This window comes from Setaria viridis, chromosome 1, assembly GCF_005286985.2.
Source record: "Setaria viridis chromosome 1, Setaria_viridis_v4.0, whole genome shotgun sequence".
Classification (NCBI taxonomy): domain Eukaryota; kingdom Viridiplantae; phylum Streptophyta; class Magnoliopsida; order Poales; family Poaceae; genus Setaria; species Setaria viridis.
This window is the reverse complement of record NC_048263.2, coordinates 36,981,939-37,002,278: the sequence shown is the minus strand read 5'-3', so window position 1 is coordinate 37,002,278 and position 20,340 is coordinate 36,981,939. Positions and strand designations below refer to the sequence as shown.

The 20,340-nt window shown below is 48.6% G+C and overlaps 3 protein-coding genes across 3 annotated transcripts; all 3 read left to right on the top strand.

Annotated features, from left to right (window-relative positions):
* The first annotated feature begins 4,231 nt into the window (after nt 1–4,231).
* LOC117837473 (TORTIFOLIA1-like protein 3) lies at nt 4,232–8,086 on the top strand. Its single transcript, XM_034717115.2, has 5 exons — nt 4,232–5,186; nt 5,277–5,406; nt 5,640–6,178; nt 6,833–7,221; nt 7,582–8,086. The coding sequence occupies exons 1-4, from the start codon at nt 4,404–4,406 to the stop codon at nt 7,217–7,219; spliced, it is 1,839 nt and encodes a 612-aa protein (XP_034573006.1). The 5' UTR covers nt 4,232–4,403; the 3' UTR covers nt 7,220–7,221; nt 7,582–8,086.
* Nucleotides 8,087–8,932: 846 nt separating this feature from the next.
* On the top strand, nt 8,933–12,212 carry LOC117838603 (E2F transcription factor-like E2FE). The gene is made up of 10 exons (XM_034718729.2): nt 8,933–9,533; nt 9,625–9,745; nt 9,827–9,904; nt 10,000–10,065; nt 10,173–10,299; nt 10,396–10,463; nt 10,550–10,622; nt 10,718–10,779; nt 10,872–11,283; nt 11,895–12,212. Exons 1-10 carry the CDS (start codon nt 9,328–9,330, stop codon nt 12,014–12,016), a joined length of 1,335 nt encoding a protein of 444 aa, XP_034574620.1. The 5' UTR covers nt 8,933–9,327; the 3' UTR covers nt 12,017–12,212.
* A 1,513-nt stretch (nt 12,213–13,725) lies between these two features.
* LOC117837459 (pyruvate dehydrogenase E1 component subunit alpha-1, mitochondrial) lies at nt 13,726–18,080 on the top strand. Its single transcript, XM_034717092.2, has 8 exons — nt 13,726–14,444; nt 14,544–14,623; nt 15,111–15,188; nt 16,461–16,556; nt 16,638–16,709; nt 16,856–16,909; nt 17,008–17,073; nt 17,736–18,080. The coding sequence occupies exons 1-8, from the start codon at nt 13,763–13,765 to the stop codon at nt 17,778–17,780; spliced, it is 1,173 nt and encodes a 390-aa protein (XP_034572983.1). The 5' UTR covers nt 13,726–13,762; the 3' UTR covers nt 17,781–18,080.
* The last annotated feature ends 2,260 nt before the right edge of the window (nt 18,081–20,340 follow it).

Here is a 20,340-nt window from a genome sequence, read left to right as displayed (position 1 = left end):
CATGCTACTGTAAACTTATCCCCCCTCAGACTACCTTTATGCGGTGTTTGTACCGTGAAAGTGTGAATGCTAGGCATGCTTAGGCCCTATTTGCTTCCCATGAACTAAAGCATTTTGGACTAAACTTATGATAGATATGGCTTGCTTACTTCTGAGGACCAGAAGAAAATCATATGAAGCAATTCAATTTCCATAGAGAGAATTTTTTTACCAAATTATGTGTGTTGTACACGTAGGCGAGTAGACACTTTACATGTTAGGCGCTCTAACAATTTCTCCGGTGTACCTTCTTCTACTAAACTATTTTATCATCTCCTGGCCAAGTTGTTTCTTGGACCTGAGGTTCATTCATATCGATCTCCTGGCCGCACTGGAAAAATGTCCCTGTGGAGGCCAACATCCAAGTGGCAGCCACCTGAGCGTCTGCCTAGATTCACCTATCAAAAACACAGGCCGGTGGGCGTGGATCCCATGCAATTCAATTGGATCCACCGATCTTGGCACTTGCCAGTTGTTACCGAGCCATACGGCACTGTTGAGCAATGATCAGCTTTCGCTGCAACCCCTTTCCGAGAACATGATACGTTCATATCTGTACTCAGTCTTGACTAAAAAAATTATGAACATCTTTATTTTTGTTAAAAATCTCGTGTGCACACCGCCTTTCCGTCATATGTATTATCTTAACGCGCTTTAATTGAGGTGAAACTGACCGATGCACGAAATGTCAATGCCAGGTCATGCTGCGTAGTGGCCGAGCTGATAGCAGATCGGCGGGCGCATGGACACGAACATCTCGTACTCCCACGCGAAAAAGTCCAAGCAAAAGAGGCGATCTCGGTCACAATGTCACATGCGCTGCGACCTGCGAGGGTGCGCGCGGCGCGGTCACAACTCACACGTCGCATGGGCATGGGAAGGCCGGGGCAGCGGCTGCGGCACATGCACCGGCGCCACCTCTCCTTGTCTCGGACTCGCCCGCGCCGTGCGTCTCATCCCGATGCGGAGAACGCAGGCGACCGCCTCCGGATCGCACAGCTGTGTGATGCCCCATGGATGCGGCCTTGACGCCGATTTGGACGCGCAGCGTCGTCTGGTCTCCGGTCCTCCGGATCATTCTTCTTCTGCTGTAATAAAGAGTGGCTACATGGCTACAGCTACATGACGAGAACGACGTGGCCGTGGATCGGAGCACCGAAGCAAGCAACGCTCGTGTTGAGAAAACATGTAACGTTTGCAGTTGGTTATGGCACTGCGAATCATGAACTATTCGGGTCTTGGACATACATTCCGCCTGCTGACGGCAATCTGCCAGGTGCCGAGAATCTGCAAGTCATGCGCGCGTCTTGATGCTTGTCTACAGGCTGTACTTCCTCTCTCCCTCGTGTTGAAGCATGCATTGCCATGGCATGTGAAATAATAGAGGGCTAATCCGGACGAAGACACGAAGTGCATGGCAATTATCCAGCTCGATCTTCTCTAGGCTGTACTACCTCCTCGCCATGTGGTGTCCCATGGAATATCTATCACGTGAGCTCTTGCCTCATGGGGCATTGTTTCGTACGAATTTTCAAGGGGATAGAAAATCCCTTAGTTCAGATGAACGCCAAATGAGATGTGCTTCCCTCGGAGTTAAAAGATCTGGGGATGGGACACATGTGCACGGTATATATTCGATCAGTTCATTTTTGCAGCTTTAAAGCGAGCGTTCGAAAGACAATTTCGTATAGCTTTTGTTGCCGTCTACTGGCATACGTACCGTAGGTACGCAAAGCCGTGCCGTTAGCCCGTTGCCTCCCTTTTCTCCACCTACGCTTTGATGAAGGCCAGCTCCGCCGCTGCCCCGGCTTTGCGCAAAAGCCAAAGCTGGCACGCAGCGGCGTGCCATCACGTGCCGCCCTCCCGGTTCGCCGATCCGTGGCCAGCTCGGCCGGCTGCTCACCCACCCGCCAAGCCTGCAACGCGTCCCGGGGACCGGCACGGCATGACGCCCAGGCCCAGGCGGCAGACCGGCTGCCCGCTGCCGCCGCGCGCGGCGCACCAGCTCGGCATCTCTCACCAGCCACCCACCCGACCCGAGTGCCCGAGTGCGCGCGGCTGAAACGGCAGCCTTTTTGGCCGCGCCCCGCGAAGCTACCTGGCTTACCTGCAGCTGCGTTCGGTCGGTTGGTTTGGTTGCGTCATTGCGTGCAGGGCAAACGGGGAGTGGTAGACTGGTAGTAGTATAGCAGCAGCGACGGCATTTATGTACAGCAGTGGTGGGATGTAATTTTTGGTAGGTGCGTGTTGGTGCACTGCTGCCAGGCTGCCAGCGTGTATGCCGGGTCCATAGCGGCACCGGCGGCAGGGAGCACGGGGGCAAAAATCCTCCGAAAAGGAGTGTAGAACTTAGAAATTTACCCGCGAGGAATTACGGCAAGAACGGAGAGTTAAGTGTTGCCAAATATAGGCTTGTAGATTCATGTGGAGTATAGAGAGTAGAGATCGTTTGTACCTTGTGCGTTGGGGGACCAGAACAGGGTGGCCCCTAACCTAATACACCCCCCTCAAATTGTCAGACCATAAGAGCAACTCCAAGAGGCTGCTAATCTTACCCCCAATACCTTTTTTAGGAAAAAAGAGAGAAAAAATGAACTCCAACAATCGACCTAAACCTTCCCCAATTTTTTAGCGACGCTAAAAAATAGCCTGCCACCGCGTATATTTTAGCGTTGGCGTTCCTCCCCCAATCCTGATTCCCGCACGCCCGCGCGTCCCTTCCGATGGGCCCAATACGATAACGTGGCCTGTGTTTGAAATATTGGGGGCTATTTATTAGCGATCTGCTGTGGACTAATATGTTTTTGGGGGAAATTTTTTTTAGGAGAACCCCCAATACATAGTTTTGGGGAAGAATTTTTTAGGATACTCTTGGAGTTGCTCTAACACCTTCTGATTCTGCAGGTCTCTATTTTGTCGCACACTCTGTGTAGCAGTACAGATTAGGTCTACAGCATGCTTACTTCCGGGACATTGCATTTTAAGAGACACAGGAATACCACTAATAATAGGTTTAGTGCATTTCCCTTGCGGCGCATTTTTTTGGTAGGTAGTCGCATGGGGCAGAAATTACAAATCTGGTGAATGCGTCTAAAATGCTTATGTTGAGAAGTCCAGATCAATCATCACAGGCTGGTTGGCATTTTGTGATTCTCTTTTTTTTTCTAACCTAATTGCATTTTTGCACCATAAAGCCTCTGGTTTGGTCCAGAAACCAAATCATTAGTAGGAAAGAGTGTATGTTTGTGCGTGTTTGATTAATATGCTTTATTATTGCAATCACCAGCAATACAACTAACACAATCCATTTAGAATTGATTAATATCCTTCATCATGCACTCAACCTCCTACCCTCGAGACCGAGCACACCCCTTCGTATTCCCTTCTGCCGGCGAGCCGCGCGGCTCCTCCCCTGCTTCCCTCCGCGGGCAAGCCGTGTCGCCTCTCGCCTGGCCTCGTGTTGTGGATCTGGGAGGGGTGATGCTACTCTCCTCTTCATGGGTGGTGAGGTGGGCAGCGGGTCGGAGAACCCTTTGTGCGGTGACGGTGGTGAGGGGTTGCCGGAGTAGTGGTTGTCATGCCATGGTGGAAGAAGCCGAACAAATACCAATTCTACTTTTGTACATCCAAACAGAAAATTGAATTGAATTCTTTCCTAAGATTCCAACATCCAAACAATAGAATTGGAATTACATCTCATTTCAATACCATGACCTCCAATATCGACATCCAAACGGAGCCTAATATATTTTTTCCAAACTTTCTCCAATCAAAATATACATATTCTAACTTCTCACTTTTTCTTACCTTTTTGTTTAGTTTTTTTAATTGAATTGAGGTGATCCATCGTCGCCTCGTTATCACAAGCCAATAATTTAGTATAAACATGAGGGAGGGAGTCAACCATCTAAATTCATGGAATGGACTTGGACCATCTCATCTCATTTAGGCCTTGCTCTCATTTTATATATCGATGGCTAAAGATAGGAAAGTTCGATTTAAGATAAATCCATAGACACTTGTATCTTCAATGGCAGCCCGATTAAACTGGTGTGCAAAGCTACTGTTGAGCTCTTCCATGTCAGTCAGATAAAGGAAAAGTAAAAGTAAAAGAAAAGCAAGAAAACAAAAGAGAAGCGCATAAATAAACGCGCAGGAGCAGTATTGGCTTTGCCTACCCCTGACCCGGCACCGGCACGGCGGCACCTATTAGAAAGAGATCACCAGTTCACCACTCCACCACTAGCTAGGCATCTTCCATGCCACTCCACGGTGCCGCCTCCCAACTCCAACCCGGCCCGGCGCACGCCAATAGCTAGCCGAGCGAGAACACGGCGGTGCCGCTCGTGCCTCGCACGCCAGCCATGGGCGCCGCAGCGAGGCGCGAGCCGCTGAAGCAGCGCGTGAACCGCTGCCTCCTCAAGCTCTCGGACCGCGACACCGAGGCCATGGCGGCCGCCGAGCTCGAGGCCATCGCGCGCGCACTGGACCCGGACGAGCTCCCGGCCTTCGTCTCGGCGGTCTCCGACGCGCGCCCCACCGACAAGACCCCGCTCCGCCGCCACGCGCTCCGCGCCCTGGCGCTCGTCGCGGCGTCCCACCCGCGCGACGCCGTGGCCCCGCTCGTCCCGCGCATCCTCGCCGCCGCACTTCGCCGCGTGCGAGACCAGGACTCATCCGTCCGCGCTGCGCTCGTCGACACCGCGCGCGCCGCGGCGGCGGCCTCGGTCTCCGCGTCCACCGCGCTCCGGCCCCTCACGGACGCGCTCCTCCACGAGCAGGACCAGTGCGCGCAGCTGGCGGCCGCGCTCGCCACGGCCGCGGCCGTCGAGGCGTCCGCCCTCACCGCCGACCTCGTTTCCTATCTCCAGAAGCTCCAACCGCGCCTCCTCAAGTTGCTCCGCAGCAATGCCTTCAAGGCCAAGCCCGCGCTCATCACCCTCATCGGCGCCTCCGCGGCCATGGGCGGCGATGCCGAGGTCACGACCTCCATCCCGTGCCTCCGTGATGCAATCGGTAGTGACGACTGGGCCGCGAGGAAGGCCGCGGCGGAGGCGCTTGCCGCATTGGCCTTAGAACACACGGATCTTCTCACGTCCTACAAATCCTCTTGCGTTACCTTCTTCGAGGCCAGAAAGTTTGACAAGGTCCGTCGTCAATTTGGTTAGGATCTTACTGATGCCATATTTTTTTTAGATCTGACTATGGGGGCTGAGTATTAGAATGCGCCAATGCAGGTCAAGATTGTGCGAGAGTCGATGAACCGGATGATCGAGGCGTGGAAGGAGATCCCGGATGCTGAAGAGGACGAGTGCTCCTCGGCTGCGCCACCAGCGTCGCAGTCACAACGAAGATCATCTCTTACAGGTGAAGGATCATTTCCTTTTGTAGTTTTGCTACTTCCTATTAATCTGCCTGTACAGATCTGTTAAATTTATTTTTGTACCCTGCAAGAGGTCAAGAGCCACATAAACTCTTGTACGTTGCAAGTAGGAATAGGAACCACATAAAAGGAGGAGCCCTTTCTGTAGAGGAAGATTCTATTGTAATTTACTAGTGCTGCAACTATTTCTTTTGACACATTATCTTGCAACAACCAGGGAGTGTAAGTGACGGGCGATATCCAGCTGCTTCACTGGGCTCAAACTCTGTTCCATCAGCAACAAGGAGGAGCAGATTGCCTGTGAGCAGATCATGTCCGCCTGATGTGTCACCCAGCATCATCAAAACAAATAATCCTTCATCCATCAGGAACAAGAAGCTGTCGCCGCCTTCATACCACAAAGTGCGCCAAGCAAAGAATTGTGACTACAAAGTTGAGATTTCTGTTGCTCCGGATGCTACCCCAATCAAAATGGTGACGGAGGAGAAGCTTCTCAAAGGAGGCAATGTGAGAGACAGATTGGAGGCAAGGAGGACACTCTTCCAAGGCAGCGAGGATAGGTCGGCCAAGCTGGCTGGACTTAAAGCAGGGTCACGAGTTGTTCCATACGAGGGTGGTGGTAATTTGGAAGAGATTTCAGAAGTTGAAGGTGGATCGGAAAAGTTTGCAGTTCACAAAGATGAGAGCTTGTCAGAAATAAGGACTCAGCTGCTTCAGATTGAAAATCAGCAAAGCAGTTTACTAGATCTACTCCAGGTAAATTTTCCTTTATTCTGTTTTTTTTTTTTACAGTTCCAAGGCTTGTAGACATTAAACACTTCTCTGGAAATGAATAACTATAAAATTCTTCCCTGATCACTAACCTATTATACAAGAATAAACAATTCGTGTAAGTTAGTCCTTGCTGGGAGTTGTTGGTTTCTGGATACTTGGTCTCAACCTCTGTGTTTGTTGCAAGAAGAGGGTAGTATTGGCTGTTGTTTTGGGAAATACTGGAAAGGGACTGCTACTGAAAATGCTATTAACATCCAGCATGGACTTTTCAGTATCAGTGACATGTAAGGTCAGATTTGAACATGATAATTGCAAGTAAAGACATTTTCATGTACAAATAGCAGCACATGTCTTGTTGCTTTCCAAGTTCCCCACATAACATGACATTGCTAAATGTAAATCATACACTGATTTTAGTAGTGACATGAAGGCATGTGTATAATCATCTTGTTGATTTACCTGCACCTGTCATGTGCAATTAACGTTTTGCGTCCTCACGTGTAATTTTTTGTTAATATCATAAGAGATATATGTATTAGTCACTGTGGACATTTTGAATACTTACTCACGTAATGATGATACCTTCCAATTTTGTTGGAAGCACATCTGAAATTTGTTCTTTCTTATATTTATCAGAAGTTTATGGGGAAGTCCGAGAATGGCATGAATTCTTTGGAGACAAGGGTGCATGGGCTGGAGATGGCTTTGGATGAGATCTCTCGTGATTTGGCCTTCTCTTCAGGAAGGGTGTCAAACAGGGAGCCTGATGTGAAGACGTGCTGCATTCTAAGCCCAAAATTCTGGAGAAGGCATGGTGGCAGTAGGTCTTCCTCCAGGTTTTCTGCCTCTGACCCAGCAAACAGCTCAGAGGAGGGCAGAACTTCTTACAAATGGGAGAGGCAGAAGTATGGGCTTCAGGGTGGATTTGTCATCAATCCATTAGCCGAACCAAACATTTCATCTGTAGGGAAAACAATGCTTACTCAAGAAGGCAGGAGGAAGGATACAACTTTACAAAAGTGAAGGTAATTCTTTTAAAATTTAAAATCTAATAATCTCTTTCGCTGTAGTTCAGTTTATGCGGCAGATACAGTTATTAGGACAATCAAATATGCCCGAAGAATAGACTACTTTAGTTAGAAGCTAACAATAACACTGCAACATAAAGGTGGTACTTTTCACACATAATACATTGGTATGATTTTAGTTATGGTTTCCTATCAATTTTATATTGGCAATGCATCTTGGAGAATCTCTCTTTTAAGGCTGGTAGGGCTTCCCTCTCATTTCCCACCAACCTACATTTAAATTTCCAATACATTTTGCATTACATAATTTCCTTCTGCTCAACTACTTGGCACCTAATATCTTCATAATTTATTCAGGATGGGCTTGGCATGACAAAGACATTCTGTTTGAAGCGTGAACTGCTGGAGTTTCTTATGGTCAAGGTGGCGGCTGCAGTTCTCTTTTACACGGCAACCTTTCTTTGAAGGAAAAAAAAAAGGAATTTGCGCTGTAATTTTCGGAAGCTTTTCAGAGTGGAAAGAATGGTGTTTGTGTGCACGTGGACCAGAGTTCTATGGGAGTAACTCCGAAGCTTGAACTTGAGTACTATGCTAAACCATAAAGCTGGACTCATTTCTTGAGGTGGATCATCGGTGAGGATTCTTGATCACACAGCCTTGCTTGAGACTGAAGCAACGGCGCCCTGGAGTACGCTCAGTTTGGCACGAGAACAACCACTGCTGTGTTTTGTCCCATCTTGGTACCCGAGAAATAGTTAGCTTTATGATGGAAAGTAATCACAATGTACCATCATCCTGCGGAACGACGCGTCTTGTAAATAGGTCGGATAAGGTGGTTCTATGTTGACGAGCTTCATTACTATGTTTTCCAGTGTGTGCTGGCTGTGAATCTGTCCTCATATCACACTCCAACCTCTAATGCTTGATGGTGCTGCCAGTAAGCAGCCTAACATCCACACGTATGGCGAAGGGAGAAATTCCAGTGCCCGAATTGCTTTACAGTGAATCAGTATTCACAAATCACAAAGCGGCAGTTCAGTTACTCCACGGAAGGCATGGACTCACACTGCTAGCCTACTATCTGGCCTGTCAGGACGGCCCAAGAAGGCATCAAATCTGCAAAACGACCGCATGGATCGGCCCATGATCTGCGAATTGCAAATGTACACGTACAGGGCAAAGAGATTCAGTTAATCAGCCATACACGGAGAGGGCAAGAGAGTGCCCACCTGCTGAAGGAAAACGTGTAAAACTGAGACGGGTTCAAAATTTCAGAATCCAAATCCCTGCCCGTGTCCGTGTAGATTTCGGAAAGATGGTATACGTTCATTCATCGCCATCGGCAGAACGCCTGCAACGACAGCGCGGTTCTGCGACTACGGAAACAGGCGAGAGCAGGGGAAATCGCAAGGGAATTGCCAATTGGCGGCACGGCTGCTGCACGGGCGCGGGTAACCGAAGCCAAACCACCAACCGTCTCGAACTCACGTGGCGCGCGCCCTGCTGCCTCCGCGCCATCGCGCCCCTCCCCCACGTGCCGTTCACATAAACAGATCTCCTCGAGACGCGCGCCCGCCGCGATGAGCCGAGAGGAAAATCGCCCAAACCGCGCAAAAAACCTCCAAATCCGACGGCCACGGCCCACACTTCCGCGCACGCGCACCGCGTCCAGGCCCCGCTCCCCCTTCGGCTCAGCCGCGCGCGTCAGCCGCTCAAATTTCAAACCGCGGAAAGGGAGAGAGAGACCCTCACGGCGGCTCACGCTTCCCACGCCCTGCGACTGCGAGCCACGCCGAGCCGATCTCCCCAAGCGAAACGGCCGGAGCCGCACGGGAGCGGAGCGGAGCGGAGCGAGAAAATTTTGAAACGCGGGCGAGGCCGCCACCGCCGCGCCAAATCGAGCCCTCCAGATCCCATTCGACGGCCGCCGCGGCCCGCGCCTCCCCCGTCGTCTCCTCCCCCCTCCCGCTCCCCGCACAGACCGTCCACCTATAATACTTCCAGGAATTCCCTTCTCCCGTCCCCGAGACCCGCACCACGCGAGCCCATATCCTGCGGAATCCTCTCGTCGCGGGCACCTCACGCGGATCGGCGGCGGCGGCTATGTTGATGGCGATGGCGGCGTCCTCCTCTTCCGTCGCCGAGGTGGCCGTGGCCGCTGCTGCAGCGGCGGCGATGGAGTCCGCTCTGCCACAGCACCAGCAGCAGGAGGCGCGGCCGCGGCCGATGCTCGCGGGGGGCGGGGCCGCCAAGAGCCGCCACCACGCTTACAGCCGCAAGGAGAAGTCGCTCGGCCTCCTCTGCTCCAAGTGAGCCTACCGCAGCCTCGGCACGTCTGGGGATTTGTAATCCCTTTGAGTTCTTTGCTGTTCTGACCGAATTCTCCGGTGCTGCTTTCAGCTTCATGGTTCTGTACGACCGCGACGACGTGGAGTCCATAGGGCTGGACGAAGCGGCCAAGAGCCTCGGCGTGGAGAGGCGCCGGATCTACGACATTGTCAACGTGCTCGAGAGCGTCGGGGTTAGTTCTTTCTTCTTCTGCCTTTCTTGAACGCAATTGCTGGTATGGTTCTAGTTCTGATTCAGTTCCCCCTGTGCGAAGATTCTTGTGAGGAAGGCCAAGAATCGCTACACCTGGATAGGTTTCGATGGAGTCCCAATGGCTTTGCGAGAACTCAAGGTTTGCGTCTAGTCCCCCGTGTGGTGTTTCGATCAAGAACTGTAGATCTCATCCATATATCTGAGCCGTGGTTCGTTTTCTCTTGCTCTTCTCAGGAGAGGGCGTTAAGAGAGAAGTCTGGCTTGGCTCCTCTGCAAACTGAGCAGCAATCTGCTTCCACTGTACGACTTCTTGCCTTTCTCTTCCATTCGAATCGATGTATCTGGTTCTGGTCTGCAGACTGCACTTCCTAACTGAAGTGTTTCTTCTCCTATGCCCTTTTGTGAAGATGTCTGACGACGAAGACGATGATAAGTTGGGCAATCCGGATGGTGATATCGAGAACGAGAAACTGAGTCAGACTATGGACAATCCTTCTGATAAACCTGGTGCACCCCGTTGCCGGCTTAGATCTGGTACATTGCTATTTGCTTCATTTTTATTTAACATGTGTTACATGTGCCGTTTCATTCTGCCTGCCAGGCTCTGAATTTTGATTGCTACATTTTCAGATCATAGGAAAGAGAAGTCACTTGGGTTGCTCACACAGAATTTCGTGAAGCTCTTCCTCACCATGGAGGTGGGCATTCTTAATATGATAATATCTGTATTTCTGCCTGAAGGTTCATGGTCAGTTCATTGATAAGAATTCTATACTTGGAGCAGGTTGACACGATTTCACTTGATGAGGCTGCAAAGCTGCTCCTTGGAGAAGGCCATGAGGAGACCAATATGAGAAGTTAGTACTCGCACTTTCTCTTTCTAAACGTGCAGCAGTAGCACCATCAGGACTAATAAACATAATTTAATCTTGATAATTTATTGGTAATGCAGCTAAAGTTCGGAGGCTATATGACATTGCCAATGTGTTGTCTTCATTGAATCTGATTGAGAAGGTAGGCTTTCAATGCTTGCTTAATGATTAAGTTGCAATCTTTTGGTACCTTCTGTTTTTTTTTAACATCCGTTCTTGAACTGTCGATTGCAGATACAGCAAGGGGACACGAGAAAGCCTGCATTCCGTTGGTTGGGTAGGGCCGCGAAACCAAGCACAGAAAATAGTGTCACAGTTGCTGTACCCCCACCAGGGAAGAGCGTATCTAACAAAAGAGCATTTGGGACTGATATCACTAACACTGACATGCTTAGAAGCAATTTACATTCAAAAATCCAGAAGAAAGCAAAACTGGGAGAGAGGGGTGACATCTTAAAGAACTGCAAAGTAGCTGTGCAGAGTCGGCTTGGGCAGGGTAAAAACAATGGTTTTGTTTATGGTCCTTTCCACCCTGCTGGTGCAAGGAAACATGAACTTGATGGTGGCAATAAACCTGGGCAAAGGGAGAGAGCTGAGGACTGGGAGAGCCTTTCTGTTTCATTTCGACCACAGTACCAGAACCAAGGTGTGTTCACTTTAATCTTGTTCCATTCCTTAGACAAGTTATTTTTTTTGGCTTCTTAAGTATAGAATCTTGTTTCCATCTAGTTCATTTGTTTAGTCTAGAAGTATATGAGTAGTAGTGGTGTGAATTGGTGCTCCAAAGTGGCACCACCAACATTCCCAAAAAAAAAATCCCCCCCCCCCCCCCCCCCCACCCCCCAAAAAAAAAGTGTCACCACCAACCCTCTTTAGTTGAATGGCATGAAGCAAGCCGTCCCTAATACACCAGAGCTCCCGGCAAGCTCCAGCCAAGACAAATAATGCCATCATGTTACCTTTGCCAGCCCCCTGTTGCAACCAGCCAGCTACAAAGTCTAAAAATGAAATATGATCCCAGGAATACTGTGAGTCTGTAACACATCTCTAATGCAACTTCTATTTAGCAGAAGTTAATATGAGGTCTGCTGAAATTTATAATGTATTATGCAAGACGCTTGCAAATAATCCATTATGACCATTTGACATTTGTTAGCACGTTTACTGTTAGAAGTTTAAAGTAGGAATAGGATAGTTGCTAGAAATAGAATGTTCTTTTGTTACACTCAGAATTTTCCAATGTTTATCTGAATGCAGCGCTTGGTGATCTTTTTGCTCATTATGTCGAAGCGTGGAAGACTTGGTATTCTGAATTTGCTCAGGGAAGCAACAGCATGCAACAACACTTAGGCCAGTCTGTTGTTAACCATTTTTTGTAGGCAAGTTATAGGCTCAAGAAGCAGTGCTGTTCTTAGTGCTTGCTTTAGAATTTGACCTGTACAATCTGTTAAAAGGTGGAGAAAACAGAGACATGACTTGGTAGCTTGGCCTAGGGTTCATTGTATTTACTCAATGCAGGATGTCTTTAGGCTATTTCAGGCAGAAAACGAGAGTGAAACACGCATTATTATCTGACCTCTGGGTTCTCTTGTCCATTTTTGCTGTTTATTTGCTTACCTATGTGGGTTCTAAAACTTCCTGACTTTCTGTCACCGTTCGTGCTGCTGAAACTTCTAACAATGTGGTATATCTTGTGCATATCTATCTGGGGAGAAATATCAATTGTACTCAAATCTCGGTTCAGATACAATCACACGGATACTGTATGGTTTTCTTTGGTTGTGTGATCTTTGCCACAGTTCAGATGCTACAAAACAAAGAAACTATCCTTGCCTTGTCTGCGTCCAGATGATGCAATGTTGGGATTGAGGCATCGAGCCCTAGCATGCAGCGCGCCGGTCACGCAGCGATCCTAGCCCCAGGCTCGGTCACCTGGGTGCCCAGGAGCCAACCAAACAGCCGCCATCCAAATCCAATCATCTTGTACTCTTCAATTCTTGTATATTACTACCTAGATGATTTGAAGACAACCCATCCAATCAAAATATAAGGCATCACAATTTTCAGGTTACCTGAAACCCTTGCTGATATTGTATACAACCTGAAAGCAACTGATGCTGACCAATTCATGCACAAAGGAAAAGGTTTGTAATTTTGCATAAATAGTTCTGACCAAAGTAGTACACATTGCTCTTTCACTATCATGCGCTAAGATGCCTTGACCCACCCACCCAGCGCCGAAAAAACGATTGGAAAAGGATGGTTGACGTGGGCAAATTGTTCCGAGGGATTGGCTCCTCGCCATTGCTTGGGTTGTTTTGAATTAAGATGATTATAGTCGGCTAGTTGGCTTCGCTTTGTCTGCCTAATAATTTAACCAAATATTCCCCAACGTCGTCGGCAGCAACACTAAATCCAACAACCAATTCATCATTCTTACTTGGATTATGGAGGCATCCCAACTACAAAGCTGTTCTCTTGGCTACAATTTAACTTCAACTTTGAGCATAACCACTTGGCCATATCAAACTAACTGGTTTGGCCCTAGTAAATTTCAGATCTTGGTGGAATTAAGAAAGTTTCGATGTATTTGCAGCCGCTTGCCCGCTTGAGTTATTTGTTTGCCATGACAGTGATTAAAAAAGTGCCAAGACTAAACCTATATTATTTGTCAGGCTCCAATCATAATTCTGCCAGACAAGCAATATATTATAATCGTCCAATTAGGGGAGATCAGCTACCATACGAAAAATGATATTATAAAAGGCGCATCAGATGCGCTTGTTCTTCAAATAAAATCCTGTTGTCAATTGTCGTTTGACGATTTTTTTTAAGCAGTCTGACGAATTTTTAACCATATTGCAAATCTAATCAGAGTATATATTATTCAGTCAAACTCGCTGAACCAATTAAATTACAGCATCGCACGTCTGCACGGGAGCAATCTGCGGTCTGCGCCGCCAGCCCGCCAAGCCCAGCAGCGGCAGGATTACCAACCAACCCCCTTCATAAGAAAGCAACAACTCCACGAATCAAATCTCTCGTCTATCTCCTTCCTCCCTCCCCTCCCTTCCCCACCCACCCACCACCCCGCCCCCACCCCGAAACCCTAGCGGATCGTCGTCATGGCCGCGGCCGCCCTCCTCCGCCGCCTCCCCGCCGCGCGGGCCCCGGCCACGGCCTTCATGGCGGCGCGCCCGATCTCCGACTCCACGGCTGCGCTCACCATCGAGACCTCCGTCCCCTTCACCTCCCATCTCGTCGACCCGCCCTCCCGCGACGTCACCACCACCCCCGCCGAGCTCATGACCTTCTTCCGCGACATGTCCGTCATGCGTCGGATGGAGATCGCCGCGGACTCCCTCTACAAGGCTAAGCTCATCCGCGGGTTCTGCCACCTCTACGACGGCCAGGAGGCCGTCGCCGTCGGCATGGAGGCCGCCATCACCCGCGGTGATTCCATCATCACCGCCTACCGCGACCACTGCACCTACCTCGCCCGCGGAGGGGATCTCGTCTCCGCCTTCGCCGAGCTCATGGGCCGCGAGGACGGCTGCTCCCGCGGGAAGGGTGGATCCATGCACTTCTATAAGAAGGATGCCAATTTCTACGGCGGGCACGGCATTGTTGGCGCGCAGGTGCCCCTCGGATGTGGCCTCGCCTTCGCGCAGAAGTACAAGAAGGAGGACACCGCCACTTTCGCGCTCTATGGTGACGGTGCGGCTAACCAGGGACAGCTCTTTGAGGCGCTCAACATTTCGGCCCTTTGGAAGCTGCCCGCCATATTGGTTTGCGAGAACAACCATTGTGAGTCCGTGCATCAATTCCGAGAATTGGGGCTAGATCTTAACAAATCTGATTGTTCATCTGTTATGACCTGATCTGAGTTTGATTTCTGCTGTATAGATGGCATGGGAACAGCGGAGTGGAGGGCAGCGAAGAGCCCTGCCTACTACAAGCGTGGTGACTATGTGCCTGGATTGAAGGTGATTTCGAATTATTCTTGTGTTTGTTCAGTGTCTGGATTTGTGAGTTGACTGATATGATTAACTTGATTTCTGTCACGCTTGATTGCTTATGGTCGTTTTTATATGGAGCAATTGACTCTATAGATTCTCTGTGTGGTACCCTTTAATTGCTGAAGTGGGTATTCCTTGATCAAAGGATACAGCTGAGTCAGGATGGCATTTCTGCACATGCTAGCAGTTCCAGTCTCTTCAATTGTTTATTGTAACTACCTAACATCAATTTTAGTTTGACCTGAGTAAATATGTGGATGGAAGCTATATTGTTCCTTTAAGTGTAAAAACATGCATTTTGTATCAATTATAATGATAAATGTTGATGTATGCTTCCTCCTGTTCCCCCATTTTAAGTTAGCTCCAGCTCCAACTGTATAGGGGGATTACTCAAGCTCGGATCTCATGTTGATGCTTCTGACATCTCTAAATTGTATTCGACTATTTGTTGTAGGTTGATGGAATGGATGTTCTTGCTGTGAAGCAAGCATGCAAATTCGCAAAGGAGCATGCTGTTGCCAATGGCCCAATTGTGAGTACTATGAATCTTTGCTGTCCTCTGTTATTTGGATGCACACCCATGTAGGAGAACTGTTAGGGGTTTCGGGTTAGGCTTGGCCGTTTTGGTACCTCTGTTAAATTCATATGAAGAACTGAAGCCATAGACCATAATTAACTCAGTAGCCCTGCAGTCACCTTTTTATGCTGGGAAAACATAATGTCTATACATTATGCAAATGTATGGATCTTTCATTGTGAAAACTGTATATAATATTTTCCCAAGATTTCCCCTCGCTTACTAGCAGTTTGTTACTCCTCCGTTTCTTTTCATAAGACGTGCATGTATTTCAAGATTCAAACTTCATAATCTTTGAATAAGACTTAACCTAAGAATTTATAGATTGTAGGATACAACTCTAGTATCATTAGATTCATATTTGTAAGCACTTTCATATGGTGTTGATCAGGTCATGAACTATAGATATGTGAGATATTAACATCCAAAATATGGTGTTGAAGTCTGCACCAAGTCAAACCATGCTTTATATTTTTGAAAGAGGGAAATTTAATTTCTTATGAGTGCAATGAATGAATTATCTGCATTACTCCACCTAATTTACTGTTCAGCAGTGGTACTAGCTATGCTGTTGTTGATTTTACACGCATGGCTGTGTATGTAAATGTATCAGCGAGATCTAACATTGCAGGGTTATTAAAATTTTGATTTTAAAAAAGGATGCAATTAAAACAACGATTTATGTAGGCTATATTTCATGTCATTGTTTATTCAAACTGCTAAGAGTGGTATGCTTTCTGTTTAAAAAAAACTCAGCTTATGGGGGAAAGACCGCCCCCATGGTATGCTTTCTGATCAAAGCAGTTGTACAATCGTCCTATGTCAGCTACTGCTATTGATCCTTTTTTCACTTGGGAAATACGAAAGTAACCATACTCTGATGCTAACTTAGGGTTTGTTGTTGCCTGAGACTTCTGCCTAGCCTGCCAGGGTGTGGCCTACTGACTGTGCATCTCTATCCTGCCTAGCCTGCTGGGCACTGATTTGCCTTACGCCTAGAGGAACACTTTGCTATGCTAACTTACAATGTGCTGTTGCTGCTATTTTGTTTCTAGGGTACATTAAATAGTTGAACCTAAGTGCATATGCTTAAGTGTTTTTCTGAGAATTTGCACGCATGATTATGTCCTCATGATTATTCCATTTCTTTCAATCTATGATTATTCCATTATATATGCTGAATAATGGTTACTAAAAGTCTAAAACTCATTAATTCTATGTGTTTAGGTCCTGGAGATGGATACCTACAGGTACCATGGCCACTCTATGTCAGATCCAGGAAGCACTTACCGCACCAGGGATGAGATTTCTGGTGTCAGACAGGTAGGATGTTTTGATCTTTCAGTTTGGAATGTAAGCCATGCTATGAATGTATTTCAACTAATTCTATTTAAATATCATCAGGAACGTGATCCAATTGAGAGGGTTAGAAAGTTGATCTTGGCTCATGACCTGGCAACTCCTGCTGAGCTCAAGGTACAGTATTCTTTTGGAAATACGAGAAGTATACATGTAGAATTGAAGCATAGCGGATGTTTTTATAGGGGCAATATTAAAATAGCAAAAATATTGTTTCATTCAGTTCATATTATATTTTTTTAACACACTTATTATCTCCTCAGGATATGGAGAAAGAAATCAGGAAACAAGTCGATGACGCCATTGCTAAAGCAAAGGTAAATGTCCCATTGCATTTAGATATGCTTTTAGTTTGTTTTACTTCAAATTTAACTATGCTTATTACCACTGCATATGCTCCTGTCAATATCTACAGGAAAGTTCTATGCCCGGTACCTTTGAGCTCTTCACAAATGTTTATAAGAAGGGCTTTGGCGTGGAGGTAAGTTGTTCTCAAATCTGTTTCGTAGATCTTTTTAACCAGAAATAATTAATCTCATCTGAAGTGCATAACGCCTTGCATTTGCAACATCCAACTTTTGTCCCAAGCGAGTTGGTGGGGGTATAACACCCAACTATTCTTGGCCTGAAATTCTCTTTATTATTTGAAGTGAAAATGCTGTGTCTGTGCTGATACCTTCTGTTGATATGTTTGCATTAGTAGGTAGGGTATTTATAAGGAGTTGAGTTTCTGCAATCTCCATTTTCTAACGGTGCTTCTATAGTACTTTTGTCACCATTCAACTACAAATTTGAAATGTTTTGCTGGCTGTTCTGAAATTAGCATAGTCTTGAAACACAACTTCGATTGCTAAATTTAATCTTAATATTACTATGAAAGTGTTTCATGTTTGCATTATAAGTATTCGAAAGATGTTAATAGCCAAAATTTTATAAGTTTTTTTATGACCAGAAAGTGTTCCATTAGTCTTATTGTCTTGGTAGTGCTTATATCTGTTTCTACAAGGAACTCACATAACAAGCTCATGAATGATCAGGTTTTGTTTTATCTAACAAACTAGCAACTCACATAACATGCTCCAACTACAAATTTTATTTTGATGACATGCTTGCCAGTTCTGACCTGGCTCGTTGATTGTGCAGTCATTCGGACCAGACAGGAAGGAGTTGAGAGCTTCCCTTCCATAAGCTGGAAACGATACTGTCATTCCTTGCAAACATGATATAGGCAGGAGAAATAATATTGACGAAGAAGACCTCAGGCATTGCTCGAATTTTTCGTTGGGAAAGGAACCTGTATAGAGATGCGTTGTCAGGAGGATCAGCTTCTTTGTTTTGCTTCATTTTTCCTTTTCTACAATTCAGTTTAACTGCTGTTGGCTGGCTTCTTATTGATTGAAGCTAGAAAATTGGCCGGCAAATTGGTCCGCTCCAAGGAAACTCAGGTTGCGATATAAATTTGCTCACGACTATTGTCCTAACGCTTCAGATTTACTTGCCTACACTTAGCTTCTGTTTGGAAAAAAGGGTGCTTGGATAAATTTGTTTCTCCACTGTGGGAATTAAATTACATGGCAATGGAGGAGCCTCTCCCGGCAATGGAGGATTAGTGAGCATCTTTACTACTGCGGTGCGAAATTGCCCACCGCGGCAATATGCGACTTGCGTGAGGGTGGAAACGGCCCAGTTCGGGCTTTTCGAGGCCCTTCGTTCAGTTGGAGTGGGCCCGTCTTACGATTTGTTAGGGCTTTTCGAGGCCTTCGTTCATTCAGTTGGAGTGGGCCTTTATTACGATTTGTTTGGGATTTGGAGCAGCACAATTTTGTCTGCGCCCAAAGCCTCTACGGCCGAACGCGATTTTCTGGTTTCTGCTCCGGCCGTGGCGGGGAAGCATGCGATGTTTTGCGCATGGTTCGTATGCTCGCCAGTGCAAAACTGCAAATCATCAGTAAGATCAAAAGCTTCTCATGGTTGCACTATAGTTACGGAGGACACATAAAACGCAGCAGATACGAAATACGAACGGTGGAACACTAGTTTCTTTCTGTATAAAGTCTCGACCGACCGACGACCATGTACGTGGAAAGTAGCCGTTGTGCCGTCGAAGATTGCACGCTAGAGAGCGGATCGAGAACGCTGCCCGATCCGTGGCTGCCTCGTCAAGTCGTCGTCTTCGTCTTCGTCGCGCACCGCGTAGCGCGACCCGTTCAAACCCCAGAGGAACACGCCGTCCCCCGGCTGCACCTAGTACATCGCGAGCCACGTGCCACGGGAGGGCATCAGATCAGGCGGCACCGGTCCAAACCATAGGGGTGCCAGCAGCGGCGTGCTCGCCTTGGCCGCTTCGGTGCTTGATGACCGCGTAGCCGCGACCGCGGGGGCGCGCGGGAGACGTCGTCAGAGGCGAGACTTTTCACCGTTTCCCATGACCCCGACCGCCTGCCAAGTCCCGCGCCCTCCGTGCCCCGCCGTGCCTACGGCGGCGGCCCGCGTGTTTTGGCCCACGCGCACCTGGGCGACACGTCTGATGAGCCCGTCCCTCGCGTCCGGCGCCGATTGGCTCGCAACTTCGCATGAACTGAAGAGTAGCCTCATGCGGCGAACGGGCTTGGCTGCTTGGGGACGAAACGAGCGACGGCTTCGCGGCAGCTGCCGCCGGCCTCGTAGGCAGTCAGCACGACCCAGGCCTCACCCTGGCATGACGGATGACGCCATGCCGGCGTCACCGCGCGAGAGCCCGTGGTGACTCGTGGCCCTACCAGGCTGCCACTACGAAGCACGCTAACGAACGGTGTCGGTGCAAAGGAGGAGCTCCGTGCTGCCTCTAGAGCATATTCTGAAGCCCTCTCAGCAGTCAGCACAAGGCAGCAACAACAAGCCTGCTCCCACCGAATCCGATACGTAATCAAACCCAAATACCTTTTTTTTTCTTTTATATAATGGGGGGAAAGAGAAGGGTCAAGAGCAGTCCCAACCCTCTACGTCAGATGGTGTCCACAGCAGTTAATAGACCGTCATGTCAATAAATTGGTGATGTGGCAAGGAAATTAAATGAGGGAGAAAGAAAAAGGAGGCTACTACGTGAAGAGGGGTCTCCGGACAAGCCTCGGTCGAGAACCCTCCCTGCTGACGCACACGCACAACACAATTTAAAAAAAAAATCAATCGCACGAGCCGCTCTCTCATTTTCCTCCCGTCGTTCCTGTCTTCCTTGTTCCTCCGCATACCTCTCCCCCGCCTCACCACCAGCATCCCCTTCTCCAACGCCGGCGAGGATCGTCCTCCCCTACCCACCCCTCCCCCATCACCTTCACCTCCGCTTCTCCCTCCCGTTCCTCCCACGCTCTTCTCTTTCAGGATGAGCTCCCCCACCTCCACCCCGCCTCTTCCGGCTCCGACGGCGTTGCCAACGCTGGATCCACCGCCCACAATTTCCCCACCGCCGGTCCATCACCCCCGCCGCCGACCCTACCCGCCGGATGGTCCTCCACCACCCGGCCGGGGCGCCACCGCCGCCTGGCCTCACCGCCCACAACCTGCCACCGCCGCCAGGCTGATCGGCCACTCGAACCTCCCTCTAAGCCCGCCAGCAATGGTACCCCGGCCCTCAAACTTGGAAATCCCAAACCCTAACCCCGAATCCCTCCTCCACCACGCCCCGCCGGCCTCTACCACCACTCGCGGCCGGCGGTGACCCGCCGCCGGTCGCTCCGCCCACCAACCGTCGGTGATGGAGGAGATCGCCGGA

Excerpts from the sequence above, each read along its gene's own strand:
- LOC117837473 (XM_034717115.2), top strand. The coding sequence starts at position 4,404 with ATGGGCGCCGCAGCGAGGCGCGAGCCGCTGAAGCAGCGCGTGAACCGC. Across the intron at positions 5,407-5,639 it reads ACGAAGATCATCTCTTACAG|GGAGTGTAAGTGACGGGCGA; the intron begins GTGAAGGATCAT and ends TGCAACAACCAG. Across the intron at positions 6,179-6,832 it reads GTTTACTAGATCTACTCCAG|AAGTTTATGGGGAAGTCCGA; the intron begins GTAAATTTTCCT and ends TATATTTATCAG.
- LOC117838603 (XM_034718729.2), top strand. The coding sequence starts at position 9,328 with ATGTTGATGGCGATGGCGGCGTCCTCCTCTTCCGTCGCCGAGGTGGCC. Across the intron at positions 10,300-10,395 it reads CCGTTGCCGGCTTAGATCTG|ATCATAGGAAAGAGAAGTCA; the intron begins GTACATTGCTAT and ends CTACATTTTCAG. Across the intron at positions 10,623-10,717 it reads TGAGGAGACCAATATGAGAA|CTAAAGTTCGGAGGCTATAT; the intron begins GTTAGTACTCGC and ends TTGGTAATGCAG.
- LOC117837459 (XM_034717092.2), top strand. The coding sequence starts at position 13,763 with ATGGCCGCGGCCGCCCTCCTCCGCCGCCTCCCCGCCGCGCGGGCCCCG. Across the intron at positions 14,445-14,543 it reads GGTTTGCGAGAACAACCATT|ATGGCATGGGAACAGCGGAG; the intron begins GTGAGTCCGTGC and ends TCTGCTGTATAG. Across the intron at positions 16,710-16,855 it reads CAACTCCTGCTGAGCTCAAG|GATATGGAGAAAGAAATCAG; the intron begins GTACAGTATTCT and ends TTATCTCCTCAG.